Below are 14855 nucleotides of genomic sequence, written 5' to 3'. Positions count from 1 at the left end.
TGTCTTCCCAGTCAGGCCCAGTAACGTGTGCTGTGGTAGGCATCTGGGGATGGGGAGAGCAAGTACATCCTCCTAAGTTTTCAGATGAAGAGGAAAATTTAAATGGCCCTCTGATGACAGCTATGTGCAGAGCTGGGAGCAGGACCAAGGAATTCTTGTTTAGTTTGCTGGGTTCTACCTTCTTGAGATAGTGTTTATGAAATAGCCCATCCAGTGGAATCTTCCTGCTGCGGGTCAGGCAGCCCTGGAGGAGGATGAGGATGAAGATGAGGATGAGGATGAGGATGAGCCAAGAAAAGGGGCTTTTTCCAGGCAGCTTCTTCACAGCTGCAGAGAATAGAATCCTGCAACAGGGGAGCTGCTCTTGGCCAACAGGTCTCAAACTATTTAGCAGATGTCTCATTCACAGTCTTACAAAAGACCTGAGACTTAGGGAGACTTCTCTTATGAGAAATAACTGACTTTTTATTAATAATCTGTATTTTCAGTTTTTGTCTTGCATACATATGCTAGTGTCCTGAGCTTCAGGAAGCTTTTGAAAAGGCTGCTCAGCTGGGTTGAATGAATGTTCTTGGGCAGCACTGCAGTTTTAGAGCCAAAGCTTTATAGAATGTCATCTCCTCTTCTTTTAGAGCCCTAATTTCCATGAGATACTGGTGCAGGGATGCTTGCTCTGTGTATTGGATTTTATATTTGCTTTTACCAGCTACACTTCCCCACTCTTTTCAGGATTCTTATTTCTTCCAGAAAAAAGTTCTATTTTATAAAAGCATGGGCTTTGAAAAGCAGAATGGAGCCAAGGCAGGAGTTTTGGCATCGATGTGAATGGCGGGTGTTGTGCGTGTATGACCCCCCTGACTCCTACAGAGCAGTGAGGGTCTTCAGAGGAGGCCCGTCCAGCTGGCAGCCTCTGGACCAGTTCTCTTCCACAAAATAATTCTGGCTAGTTCCTACATGAGCGTGATCTTATCCTAACTCTCTTGCACATGCACATGCAACCTGCCTCCCTCCTCCTCTGTTTCTGGAATGTGGCACAATTTACCTGTAGAGATGTGCCTATAGTGACATTTAAAGAGAGGTGCTACATTATAGATTAACCTTCAGAAACATAAATGTTTCTGTAGTCACCCTCACCATTTTCCTCTCTAAAAAAAGAATACTAGTGCTAACAATCCTTCTTTTATTAATTTTCTTTTGGTAACAGGTCTCAAAAATGCTGTTTTTCTTAAAAATACTCTGATAAAATGTTGCCAAATCACCTTCAGACTAGAAGAAAGGCAAAGTTAGATACCTAGGCTTAAAATATAATACATATTAAATAATCATGCACGTGAGAAAGTCAACACTGGATGTTTTATATTTCTCTCATGTATTATTTGTTGGTTTTCTGTTTGCAAAGCATTTCATGATTCATTACTTTCATGATATTGTAATTTCATGTGGGATGCTGCTACTGGAATACTGTGCAAAAATCACAGCTGTAAATGGTTTGAATCCTCTCCAAATGTACTGTGGTGAATATTCTGGAGTAGGACTGGGAGATCTTTATTATTTTGTGTTATAATTAATTTAGAAATTGTTTTAGTTTCAACTAACTGATATATTAACTCTATATTACAGAACAGAAGCACTTTATATTTTTTCCCTTAAATTTGTATTATTATATACATATGATTTCTGATAGTTTTCTAATAACAAAATCATGGTTTTGTTTTTCCATAAACTGCAGAAACTATGCCTGTTCCAGACCAGCCCTCGTCTTCTGACAAGACAAGTTCCCTTAGTCCTGTGTTGAACACATCCAATGGCGATGGCTCTGAAACTGAGACAACCTCTGCCATTCTAGCTTCAGTTAAAGAACAGGTATGTAAGTGCTACATCCGCAGGCTAGAAAACAATAATATGATTTAGTGATTTTAGTTTGTTTATTTGTTTTTTACAAAGGTTTCACAGGTAGTATCTGAGTAATTTCATTCACAAATACATATTGCAAAGCATGTTAAATATTTCTTCATATCTTAGTATATTTCCATGTGCTGTGCTACAATAAATTTAATATTATTTAACTGAAATGTTCATGTTTTTCTCCACTTTCATTCTTTGCTGTGAATGGTGGTTTTCAGAGATCTCTCCTTTTTGGCAGCCTGCATGTGGAGTTACAGCATATAGGCATGGCATATAAGAACTATGGACAAATGAGTAGTTGTGGAGTAAATGCATTATCCTAGAATCCTAGATTTTAAAATGTAACATATACATGATTATAATGTTTCTGTTTTGGTGTGGTTTTGGTTTGGGATTTGTGGTGTGTGTGTAATAGTTGATGTGAGATTATTTTAAGGCAAAATTGGGTAGAGACAGAGGCTTTCTACCTCAGATTATTAAAACCAAAAGTATTAGAAATTCTTGAAAGAAGGGTCTTTAGTGTGATTCTCTGTCTAATTCTAATAATAAGACAAGTCTTATGTCTAATAAGACAAGTTTTGTCTAATAAGACAAGTTTGGACATTTTAATGTAAATTTTTGTGGGCTGAGTGTCTGAGATTTTGCTTAGTGCCTCTTTGTATGTCAAGAGATGGTTAATATTCCTGTTCATGAAAACACCTGGTCTCCATTGCTAACTTATTTCTCTCAACTGCAGTAACAAGTATCCCAAAGAGAGACTTTAAAAGATATTGTAGCTGTTTATAGTCAGCTTTCTCCTTTCTGAAGGTATCTAAATTTGTTCTCTAAATACAAAGTAGCGATCTTTCCCTGCCTAAGAAATTCACTGTTTCTTTAGTAAAATAAATGCATTAATTCAGATTATATCTAACACAGTTGGAGTAGCAGCTGTTGAGTCACTGGACTTTTATAAAAATTGTGACCTTGCTCTTTGTTTTTTCTTGTGCACCAGTTCTCTCTTTCTTTTGGGTTTAAAGGTTAGTCATATTGTTTGGCTCTGAGAAGAAGAGTCCAAGAAAGTAGGTTTGTAACATGGAGTTTAATCTTAAGATTCATGACACATTGTTGTTTTGGAATTGCCCATGGTTTAGGTGTTTGAATGCATATTCTATTCCAGGACAATAGCATGACTTCTGCATGTACCAGTGTTTCAGCCTGTGTTACTGTATTATTTTGAAGAAAAATACCTACTTTAGCTTTTGACGCTCTGGTGGTGAAAAATTGTACAGGGAAGTTACACAGTTGCTGCATCAGCCTGTTAGAATGTGAAACATAGCATTCAATAGTGAGAAGTTCTTCCCTGTCTTTGGATTTGCTGATGGTATTGCTAGTTTATAGCTGGTTGTGTATTTTGCAACTGAACCTCTCACCCTCATAAATCAGTGAACTGAGTACTAGAGGGACTCAGTGATTAATAAAGTGACAAAATATTAGAAAAAAATTTATTTCAGATTCCAGTGAACCACAGCAAAAAGGAGCTTGTAATAAAGGAGTTCTGCATTCCCTTATCACCAAGAACAGCCTAGCTAGCTAATCTAAGGTACTGGTGACTGGTAAGATCCTCTCTTTTCCTGCTTTTGACTGGGATAGAGTTAGTTTTCTTCCTAGTAGCTGATTCTGTTGCAAGAATTCTAGGTAAGGCCACCATCCTGAGCTTCAGGTAGATGAAATGCATTACACTGATTCTGCATTAGGGGAGTAAATGAAGTAAGTTTCTAACTGACTGTTCAGATGAGTAGCCCTCTGCTTTTGAGAAGGAGGAACGAATTACTCTGCTGCCTAGCAGGTGATTTTGCTTTGTGTGCCCTTTGACTGTAGCTGAAAATATACCTAGTGTTTTAGAAATGCAAACACAATTATTCAAAAGTACTGCTAATAAAGAAAAAGATTATTGAGTTCGTTGTTAAGGTGTGTTTTGATGAATCAAATATGTTAATGTCTTCTTCATCTGTGCTGATGCTTAACTTCAGGAAGTTTCCTTCATTTTTTTAATTGTCTTGGAACAGTTGTGGCAACTTCCTGTTACTTCTCATGAATTAACTAGAACAGTGTTTTTGAGTGACTGCAACAGAGTAAACTGCAGGATTTATGATCTTGATGACTGTAATAGATGTTTTCAGTCTTTGAAGAGGGCAGGATATATGAAAGAATGAACATAGAAGTCATAAGTGTTATATTTATTTGCTCTACTTAAATTTCCTATGTGAAACATAAATGATTTATTCAAAAAATCTGAAGTTTTGCTGTGCTTAGTTTGAAGAACACACATCCCTGTGCTCTCTTGTTTTGAGAAACAGATATATTTGGTCTAAAAATGTATTGGGTTTAAAAAATTGTGCTTGATATGTCAAATGTAAAGTGCCATTCATGTTGGTCATGATTGGATCAGAAGATTTAGCTGTGTGCTTTTTAAGGAGGGTTTCAGTTAAAATAGAAAATGAACCTTGTATTTTTGCTGTTGAGGAGTGAGACTGACTTTAGGAAGTTCAAATCCTGAACTCATTGCTTTAGTGTATAAGCCTTTTCATTTGTGTTTTACCACTGGACAAAAGTGTTGAATCATTTTCATGTTTCAGACTTCTGAGATGCAATTGAGAAGAAGTGATGAATAAAGTATATAAATTCATTTTTTTCCCCTTGCTGCGAACTTTCTTAAGGTCAGCAGGCACTGCTGGAGGGTAGGTCAGAATCCTAAATTGTGTGTCTAAGAAATCATGAGATGCCAGGCAGTGAACTTTGGTTTAGGTGTTTTCAAGTTGTTCTCATGAAGAGGAAGGGTTAATAAATTCTGTGAAAGCAAAAGCTATTGGGGTGTTCTTTTATTGTTTGTTTGTTTGTTTTTAGACAGTGAGAATCAAGTCTTTAAAGATAAATTGTCAAGTAGTGTTAAACCACTAGACAAAGAGTTTCAGTTTTCCATACTGTATAAAATGTGGTTAAATATCTGTGTATGAAAAAGGATTTTTTCTTTTTTGTGGTGGGTTGAGACTGGCTGGATCCCCTGTGCCCACCAAGCTGCTCTATCCCTCCCTCTCTTCAGCTGGAAAAGGGAGAGAAAACATAGCAAAAGGGTAGTGGGTCCACATAAGGACAGGGAGATGACTCACCAATTAGCATTCCAGTCAAAACAAACTTCACTGTTTTGAAAAATGTAATTTATTACTAATCAAAATCAGACTACAATAATGAGAAATAAAAAAATAAATCTTGAAATACCTTCCCCCTGCCCCTCCCTGCTTTCCTGGCTCACCTTCACTCCTGTTCTTCTCTGCTTTCTGCCCCTGAGCAGCACAGGGGGATGGGGGCTGGGGGTTGCAGTCAGTTCATCCCATGTTGTCTCTGCTGCTCCTTCCTCACTAGTCTTCCCAAGCTCCATTGTATGGTCACTCCCACAGGAGACAGCCTTCCATGAATTTCTCTAACATGAGTACTTCTCACAGGCTGCAGTTCTTCATAAACTGTCCCAGCGTGGGTCCCTTCCACAGGGTGCAGTCCTTCATGAACAGGCTGCTCCAGGGTGGGTTCTCCATGGGGTCACAAGTCCTGCCAGCAAACCTGCTCCAGCCTGGGCTCCTCTCCATGGGGCCACAGATCCTGTCAGGAGCCAAATCCAGTGTGGGCTTCCCACAGGATGACAGCCTCCTTTGGGTACCTACCTGCTACAGCATGGGGTTCTCCATGGCCTGCAGGTTGAGATCTGCTCCACCATGGATGTCCAGGTGGAGGAGGACAGCTGGCCTCACCATGGTCTGCACCATGGGCTACAGAGGAACCTTTACTCTGGTGCCTGTAGCACATCCTTCTCCTCCTTCTTCACTGGCCTCGGTGTCTGCAGAGTTGTTTCTGTAACATACTCTCGCTGCTCTCTTTGGCTGCAGTTGTGCAGGGTTGTTTTTTTTTCCTTCTTAAATACGTTATCTCAGTGGCACTACCACTGTCACTGGTGGGCTCAGTGTTCATCAGCAGCAGGTCCATCTTGGAGCTGGCTGGCATTGGATCTATTGGACGTGAGGGAAAGCTTTTAGCAGCTTCTCACAGAAGCTACCCTGGCAGTCCCTGCTGCTGCCAAAACCTTGCCACACAAATCCAGTACAGTTTGTTATGATATACTGGCAAACACATTGGGCTCAATGCTTCATAGTTTATAGAAAACATAAGGCCATTTCTGTTTCTGTTTGTCATCTGATTTTGTATTTGTAAATATGGGAAAAATTCTTCAACAAATGAAGTGAGATACAGGAACTCTATGATTTGTGAGAACATGTGTGCTAGATACAGCTATTTCTTCTGCAAAATCTTGATATGTTTCTGATTGGGAATTTCCACCTGTGCAAGAGGCTTCTGATCTCACTGGGTGTTAAAGAATTCCTGTGAAGAGAGCTATTGATAATACTGTTTTCAATCTAGAAATAGCTGTAGCAGAACCTTTTGAGTAAATATGTAGTAAAGCTGATGCTTTTCCTGGAAGTATCCAGACGTATGTGGTTCACAGTACTTAGTTTCTTGTCATACAGAAACTGCTCCCTTGGAGGCTGAGGAGGGATGTAGTAATTATGACTTAGCAGAGGCTTGTTTGGGCAATTTTTTTTAAAAATAAAAATACTTGGAGAATATGAACTAAAATACTTTCCTAAGAGTGAGATCTACCTTGAAGCACTGACAATTATATTCAACTCTGAAATAGTATCATACAGTTGTTTTAGTTTCTCTGTGTCTCTAGTTTCTTTTAACTTCTTAGTAGAAACCTGTTTCAGAGAACAGCTCTTTCACTTTCAGAAAACTTATGTAAAAAGCAGATTGTGTAATGTTTAATATTTCTTTGGAATGGCACCTTGATCTGTTGACTGAGGTCCCCAGCACCATAGATGACATGAGATGAGAAAGGTGTAGAGGGAGCAATGTAGGTGCAGTGCCGTGCTCCCCTTGGCATGCTTTTTGCAGACCCAATGTCCCCGAAGCTGTGGCTTTGTGGCTTTTAGAACCTTAACCCTAATAGCAGCCAGGGACTTGGGCTCAGTCTCATCCAGGGCAGTGATGATTAGGTAAGCATCAGTCTCAGTTGAATTCAGTTACCTAAAGCATTGATGCTTACCTAAAAGCAGAAAAACTAGGCTAAGTGAATGACTCAAATAAATTTACGTATTTCTTTAGTAATAGGTAAATATTTAAAAGCTGGTGATAAATCCACTAAGCACTTTTAATTTAATTTTAGCAAGTGATCTACAGTTTATTCCATGAATGAATGAAAAAAATATACAAATGAAAAAGTACTGTCTGCACGAGTAGTGTGTGATCGATATGCAGCTGCATTCCCTTACTTGGCATGACAAATTGTCCAATGCTTAAAACCTTGCTAGGTTGTTTTTGTGTGTGAGAGAGAAAATTGCCACTGTCAGGAGGTTTTAGGGCACTTTGCTTTGTGAAGACCATACGTAATTTTGTTTCCTTTATGTATTAGGAATAAAAGGATTGATAGAAATCTGTCTGGTTTGTCATCACTTTAGTCTGAACTAGGTGACTTCCATCTAAAATGTCTGTGGTTCTACGATGATTCTATTGTAATTCAATGATAATGCACAATTTTGCTCAAATAATAATTTACACCTTTGTAGACCATGGAAAATATATTTTGAAGGAGGATGGTGTGGCTTAAAAATTCCCTCAATTTGATTATGTGGCTTAAAAAAATAAGATTAGAAACTGAGAGCAGCTGATCATTGAAGAATAATCTCATTACTTTTCAATGTTTGTATTAAATGGTAAGGAATGAAATAATAGATCAGCCAACAGGATTGGTGGATGAAGTGGAAAACTGGAGTGGGGTACTGGAAGCCTGAGATTTAATTATTTATTTTTCCATCTGGAGACATCCTCTACTTTTAGTTTTTCATAAAGATTTCACTTTCTAAGCATGTTTTAGAAACCAAGCTATTACTTTTCAAACTCTACCAGACATTAATATTTACAAGAGAACTACCTGTGGAAACAAACAAATAAACACATGAATGTTTTCTTGATGTTTATAATACAAAAGTGTAAAGTTAGCCTCACATTTAGATTTGCTAACATTTTTGTCAAACTTTATGTGACTGATCTATTGATCAATTCTCTTCACAATCCCTTAGCACCTTTTTTTTTTTTTTTTTTTTCCTTAATTTGGAATAGTAATATTTACCTAAATTTCAGACAGGTTGCATATGTACATACATGAAGAGAGTCACTATAGGTCCCCTAAGGAAGGTTGAGTGCTTTTTTTTTTTTTTTTTCTGTCAGTTGCTTGTGTCAGGTTGAATAGCTGAAGAAGAGTAAAATGGGTACAAAAACTATGTTACACACTTTAGTATGGTGAAGATTCCTATCTTGTGAGAGCTGCAGCTTCCCTTCATATGGTTCAGAACTAAATCATAGACACTTTGCATCTTTCCCTGTGACTTGGACCTCAGGTCACATAAAATGGGGCCAGAGAAGTCAGTTATGCCTTCAGCAGGAAAACTAATCACCTCATGGTCTGTGAATGGCGTATAAATAAATAGATCGGAAATCAGGGTGAGATATTCCCAACAAAGGAAACTGAGTGACTCTTCATGCTGCTGCAATAAACTGTCTGTCTTTGCTTGAGCTCAGCGGCACAGAGAATGGATAACACTTTATGAATGAACAATCAAGTCTGCAGGAGACTATTCTTTGCATTAATCCTCAGGTTCAGCAAGATATTTCCTGGTGTTTGTTCAGTGATCTCTAGAGCTAAGGGAGAAATGCAATGTAATAGTTGCAATAATGGATTTTAGGATATAGTACATTGATTGTTATCTCTGTAGTACTGAAGTGGTTGCCATGAAAATAAATGATTGTTCAAGTCAGAGACAGTTCTTGTTCTTTTAGGGGTTATTTAGAAGAAATACCAGTGTCAAAATGCCAGATGAGGATTTCATGCAGCAAAAGTGGGATCGTGGGCTGTTTCTGTCTTAGTTATCTGACTATTTATACAGTAGCCATATACCAATACCTGGTCCCTCCCTTCTTCCTTCCAGGTTAAATCCTAAAAAATGCCTGGTGCTTTAAAGAAAATCCATACTTAAACAGCTTTTGGTGGGCATCTTGTAGTTTATTGAGACTTTTTCAACTGTACTGGTTTAGCATTAGTGCTACTATGGATATTTTCTTTCAGTTCTGTGCTGTACCCTGTTGACTCCAATGTATTTAAGCAGTATTATGTATTTAAGCATTATTATTACATCTCCCTTCTTGAGATGTAATAATAATGAAGTTTTCTACAAAACCTGCTGCAGCTCATATTGACTAATGTACTATATACCAGTGTTTTCTGCAGCAATCTGTTTACAGTTAAAGTTTGCTTTTTCCAGTTCCTTCTGTTGCATCACTGTCAATAAAGCTGAAGTATGTTCTGCATTTTCATATGCTTGTAAAGCCGTATTGTCTTCAGTGAGTTTATGTAATTTTGTGTGTTTAAAGTAGTTTTGTAACAGTTTTCTTGGTTACCACAGGAATGAATATGCTTTCCTTCTTAGATACTGCCTAGATTTGGATTACAGATGTCATCAGAAATTGTGTTATCTTTTCAGTATGTTGTGTTATTCTAAACATATTTTAAAATAGTTGAATAAAGCCCTGGAGCTTGTTAAAGCAAGGATTTTTTATCAGGAACAGGTTTTTAAAGCTCATTAGTTACGATGTATTTGTTACTTCTACACTTGGTCATTTTTGCCCTACTGAAGCCGTAGCTCTGCAGCACAAGAATTGCCAGCCAGTTACCCTGTCTGTGTCTTCATTTTGTTTCTTAAGTGAGTTGATTTTATTGAACTTTGAGAAGGAACATATGTGTTGTATAAAAAGCTGTCTTTTCTCCATTAGTATTTTTTTGCCAAACATAGCAAAATCCTTTCCTATTGCTGGGACCTCTGGATGCTGCCATGCAATTTTTGAATTAGAATAGCTTAATCTTCAGTGTCTTTGATGCTTTAATAGTGAGTTAACACAATCTGTAGAATTAAGTTGTTCTAAACAAGGCCCTGTGTAATGAAACAGCATAGATAAAACAGGTGTAGCTCATTCTCAGTGACTTGACAGCCAGTCAGTGTCTGGGAAAGCTTAATACTTGAGCTTGTGTTAATATGCCAAGTAAGACCTCAGCTGTCTTCATGTGATCAGATGAATTCATTGTTTTTGAGCACTTGCAGTTCAAAAGTAAAGAAATGCAAGAGATTAGTTGTTTTTAGATCCCAGGTGGTGAATGGTTTACAGAAGCTTGGTGCTGTACCTGAATGAATAAAGTCCAATTGGTCTGAACTGTCTCTTCTTGACCTCTCATCTTTCTATGGTTCCTTAGGTGCAAGACTTCATTGTATTTCTATCTCCTGGGATTCAGAGCCCTAAGACTTACATTACTCTGTGTTGTAGAGTTGCTATGGTGCCTTTGTTATTTCAAGCCATATTCAGCCTTCTGATCTGTGAAAGGTGCTGAAGGCTTTCAGCCAGAGGTATATCAGAAAACAAAATGGCACAAAAAGAAGTGATATGAAAGGAGGTCATAAAGCATGTCTAGTTGTCTGGTTATGGCAAATATGAAATGATCTTACTTCTTGGACAGGAAAGAGTTATTCAGTTCTTTGTCTGAGCTCCCTGTCATGCCCTTGCTATACTTGTGTATACTTGTGTATTTGGGAAGTCCTTTCTCATGTACTTCCTTACCATGGAGGGACAAACTGATGTAACTGTCGAATAAGCAGCTATATTCATTTGAATAGTTAGAAGTTAAATTTTCAACCTGTTTCTGTGTAAATATAATTGGGAAAGGGGTCTAATCCTGCAGATGCTTGAGCATGACTAGCTATACTCACCTGAGTATTGTATTACAACTGATGGAGTTTTCATCTGAGTTATTTGCAAGTCAGAGGGCTTAGAGATTTGAGTGGAATCCTGGTTTTAATTCTCAAGTCAGCTTTGAAGACTGGGATTCAAATGATGCTGAAGTTAACTATAAAAAATGAGTCCTTATATCACAGATTCACAGAATGAAAGCATAAAAACTATTTTAACCTACAAATTTCAAAATGTTAATGATGTAATATGCAAATCCTATTACTTTCTACATCATCTTTCTTTTTTTCCTGCCACTGGAAAGTGTTTTTCTGTATGAAAAGAAGTAGACCATTACGTTTACATGATTTTAAATAAAGCAAATAACCTGTTTGTAAATATTTAATGCTGGTAACATGTTATATACCTTTAAGTATGTAGTATGTTGTTTGGCTTTCAGTGGGATTTTGTCTAGTTTTTCACATACTTCATACTTAGGATAAGTCTCAAGGTTAAGACGTGTATTTGTTACACTTGCAAAGAATTTGGAACTATTCTTTTTATATTTTAAAATACCGTAAAAAGCCAGCAGAATGTGAAAAGTCTGCTCTGCTGCTGAAAGCAAACAACAACAAAAACAAACAAAGCAAAAAACAACCAAACAAAAAAAACCCAAAACTAACCAAACACAAATACCCCCCAAAAGCTAAAATGAGAGATTAAATCAATGCCTTAACAGAGTTTTGAGAATAAGCACTTGTTATTTCTCTCTTAAAAGTACTTCTGTTTTTGTGTATTTTTGTGCATTTTGTGTCTTTTTAGTCTTTTTTTTTTTTTTTTTTTTCTTTTCATCAATGGCTAGAGAGAAATATCTGAAAGGAAATTATTAGTTAAGCATCCAGATAAATAGTTTACAAAATAGAAATACATTATAAATTCATTCTAATTTAGGAGGTTTTTATTAAAATACCTTTGATAGTGAACTAGATAATGTATATCTGATGACTTAGAGAATGTGGTGTGATATGCAGACTAAGCTAATATTTTGAGGATTACTTGTCACTGAGTAAGAAGGTTAATTTTCCCATCTTATGCTACAGAAAGGTAGAATTAAACTCTGCACAATGTTGTGCCCTGTACTGTGAGGTTCCAAATACAAATGTGCAAATTTATTTCTTCCAAAAACTTTCTCTAAGTGTTTGCATTCTGTCTCCACTTTCTCCTTTACAAGCTCATTGAATTTTATTAGCCATCACTGCAAGCGAAATGAAATAAAAGGAGTTGCACAGCTGCAGTGATACCAGTCTGAACTGCATCATCATCCTCACTTGCAGTAATATGCAAACAAGAAAAAATTGGCTTGATTACAGATCTCAGGAACTTTGCCAGAACTAACATGCAAGTGATTTCTCAAAACAGAAGCATTTTGCACTAGGAATTATAAAAACAAAACCTGGAAAAAAATCAGGAAAAGTCTCTTTTTTTAGCAGATGCTGGGCATTCCTCGTCCTCTGAAGTCAATGAGAAGTGTAGGCTCCCACTGTCTTTTAATCATTGGACCAGTATGCAGAAAGCTTCATTGGTATTTAAGTTATCTTGCTGTAACGGAAGTGTACCTTAATGCACTTTAGTTGAGCTTGTGTAATTGCGGCAGAAATAGCTGTGGCTGAAAATTGATATCGGATATCACAATAAAGCCATTTAGTTTTGTGCACACAGAAGTATATAATTTAAGCTTCCAGAATGAGCCGTTTTGTAGTCTGCAGTTAAGTAAGTCAACAGTATCAGAGCAGGTATAATGACCGGAGTGAAGAGACATCCTTAGACCTTTTCAGCTGCTGCTTGTAGTTTATATTTATTTAAGGCAACTGCTAACATTTATTTTCTTGTCCATCCGAGAGTCTTCAGTGTGTTTGTTTAGTAAATAATTTTTCTGGGGTTCCTATGTCATAGGTTCACAAAAACTATGCCTGAAGATTTCAAGCTGATTTACCTTCAGATTTTTAGCAGTAGTGCAGGTTGACTTAAGCAGCACAGATCAAGGTAGTGTTGTAAACAGTTGGCACCAGTTTGCCTTCTGAGAATGGAATTACTTGTAAGAGCTCAAAAGACAGTATGTGCTTTCATATACATGCAACATGTCTGACAGGGGCATGAAATGGCAAGTATATTGAAGGAAGTTGTGGGACTGGGTATCCGACATTAAGTGCAGTTACCTTCAGCTTATATCACCAGGAAGGACTGATTATCCTGTGCAGTCACAAAAGGGCATCATGCACTTTTGGTGCAGAGCCATCCTAAGGCTGAAGGTAACAAGAGGCTATTTAACAGTAGAACAGCTGAAGGGATATGCTGTTCAGAACCATACATCATACTTGGCCTTCACTGAAAAAAATTTCAAGTTTTGAAAACAGTTTTTGTCTATCTGAAGGACATTGTGAAGTCTTTAAAATATAAAATTAATATTTTCAGCATTTCCTCAGGTGTTGCGTCTGTTGGGTATTAAACAGTGCTTTGTCTTAAAAGTATTTCAGTTGTACTTGTAAATTTAAGAATTTTTGTCCTTAACCATGGGTTTTCTTGTACTGCAAAATTATAACTATTCAAATGCATCTTGTTGGGCTATGACAGCATGGCACACCTTTAAGGACAGTAAAATAACACATAATACATACAATGATTGTACTACCAATGAGCCTTTTTTTTTTTTTTTCCTTCCCATTCTTACTCCCATTAAAAAAAATGTACTTGTTTTAATCTGATAAAACTAAACATCAGGAAAACAATTTTCTGGGCATACCTAAGTTATTATGTGAATCAAGGTAACAGTGCAGGGAACAGGCATTAGCAAGCAAAAGAACTGACTTCAGTCCCCATGGATTCCTTCTTTCAACACCATTTCTATAGATCTCAGACAAAGCAGAACTATAAGACAGTTTTGGAACACATATGTCGCATTTTACTTTAGACTCCACAGAACACTACTAAAGATCAAATCTGACATGATCATTCATTAATTTATTTGCAAAGAAAATAATCTATAACAATGTATTGTTCGGGTTTTGGTTTTTAATTCTTAAGGTAAAGAAATCAATGTTTTGTTTCTTTACTACTCAAAATAAGAAAACAAACAGCAACTTAAGCAGATGTTTATACTTTCCCACTCTCACTTCTGTTAATAGCAGTTTCTGAAATTAAGGAGGAGGATTGAAGGAACAGTATCTGCCATCCAAATATTTTCAGTGTTCTGTTACAGGTTATTTTGATTTTGTATGTATTTGTACTTCATCTGCCTAGTATCAGTTTCAATGAACGAACAAATATAGTAATAAACAAAAGAGGCATTTTGAAATAACATCTAAATATTTTATCTTTGCTCTTAGTAAAACATGAGAATTCAAATTATATTTTCCTGATTTGATTGTTGTTTTTTTTATGTTTGTGTCTGATGTGCCTTTGTATCCTCCAAGTAAACTTGTCAACAGTTTTTAAAAAATGCTTTCCTCCTACCTGTCAAATTTTAATAGGGTGAAAGCTTTCAGTTGCTAAAATCAATCCTTGTTTGCTTTGTTAGAATAACAAATTATTCCACTGTGGGAAAAAGGTTGTTGTATTCACTTGCTTGGAGAGTATGGTAAATATATTCCTACATAGATATATAAATGAAAATGGAAGGTTATACAGATAATGTGCTTTTGTCTCAGGAGGGGAAAAAATATTGCTCTTCCCTTTTTTCTTTTTAATTTTGAATTTTATTCTTTGTTTCAATTTTTTTTTAGTAATTTATAGCTGATGCTTCAGTTCCTGTGTGAATACCTGGTAGAGTCCTCAACTCTACCAGCTAAATCCATTATCACTGCCTGTTGCTGATGCACTGTATGAGAGTAAATTGTTTAACACTGAGAATGGCACATAGTTGACTGCATTTTACAAGCTGCCTGGGAAAAGGAAGCAAAACAGGGCACACAGGCTGCTGACTTGGTGTTACACTAAGCTTTGTGCTGCCTCTTCTTGCTCCTGTCTCTTCTTTGGCTGGATTGTAAGGAACAACCATTGTATGACTGGGGAGATCAATAAGCAGCTGGATCGCTGGA

The 14855-nt window shown here is 36.9% G+C and overlaps 1 protein-coding gene across 1 annotated transcript in view; it reads left to right on the top strand.

Annotated features, from left to right (window-relative positions):
* Window positions 1-1734: 1734 nt before the first annotated feature.
* Window positions 1735-14855, top strand: part of CTNND2 (catenin delta 2) — a gene marked incomplete at its 5' end in the record, with an annotated part of 536051 nt that continues 522930 nt past the window's right edge. The window contains one exon of the mRNA XM_082045132.1: window positions 1735-1863. Within this exon, the coding sequence (XP_081901258.1) occupies window positions 1735-1863 (129 nt within the window). The remainder of the gene's footprint in view (window positions 1864-14855) is intronic.

The sequence above is a fragment of the Streptopelia decaocto genome, assembly GCF_964273445.1.
Source record: "Streptopelia decaocto genome assembly, chromosome: 2".
Lineage (NCBI taxonomy): Eukaryota > Metazoa > Chordata > Aves > Columbiformes > Columbidae > Streptopelia > Streptopelia decaocto.
The sequence above is the reverse complement of the archived record's forward strand: the minus strand, read 5'-3'. Positions and strand labels throughout refer to the sequence as shown.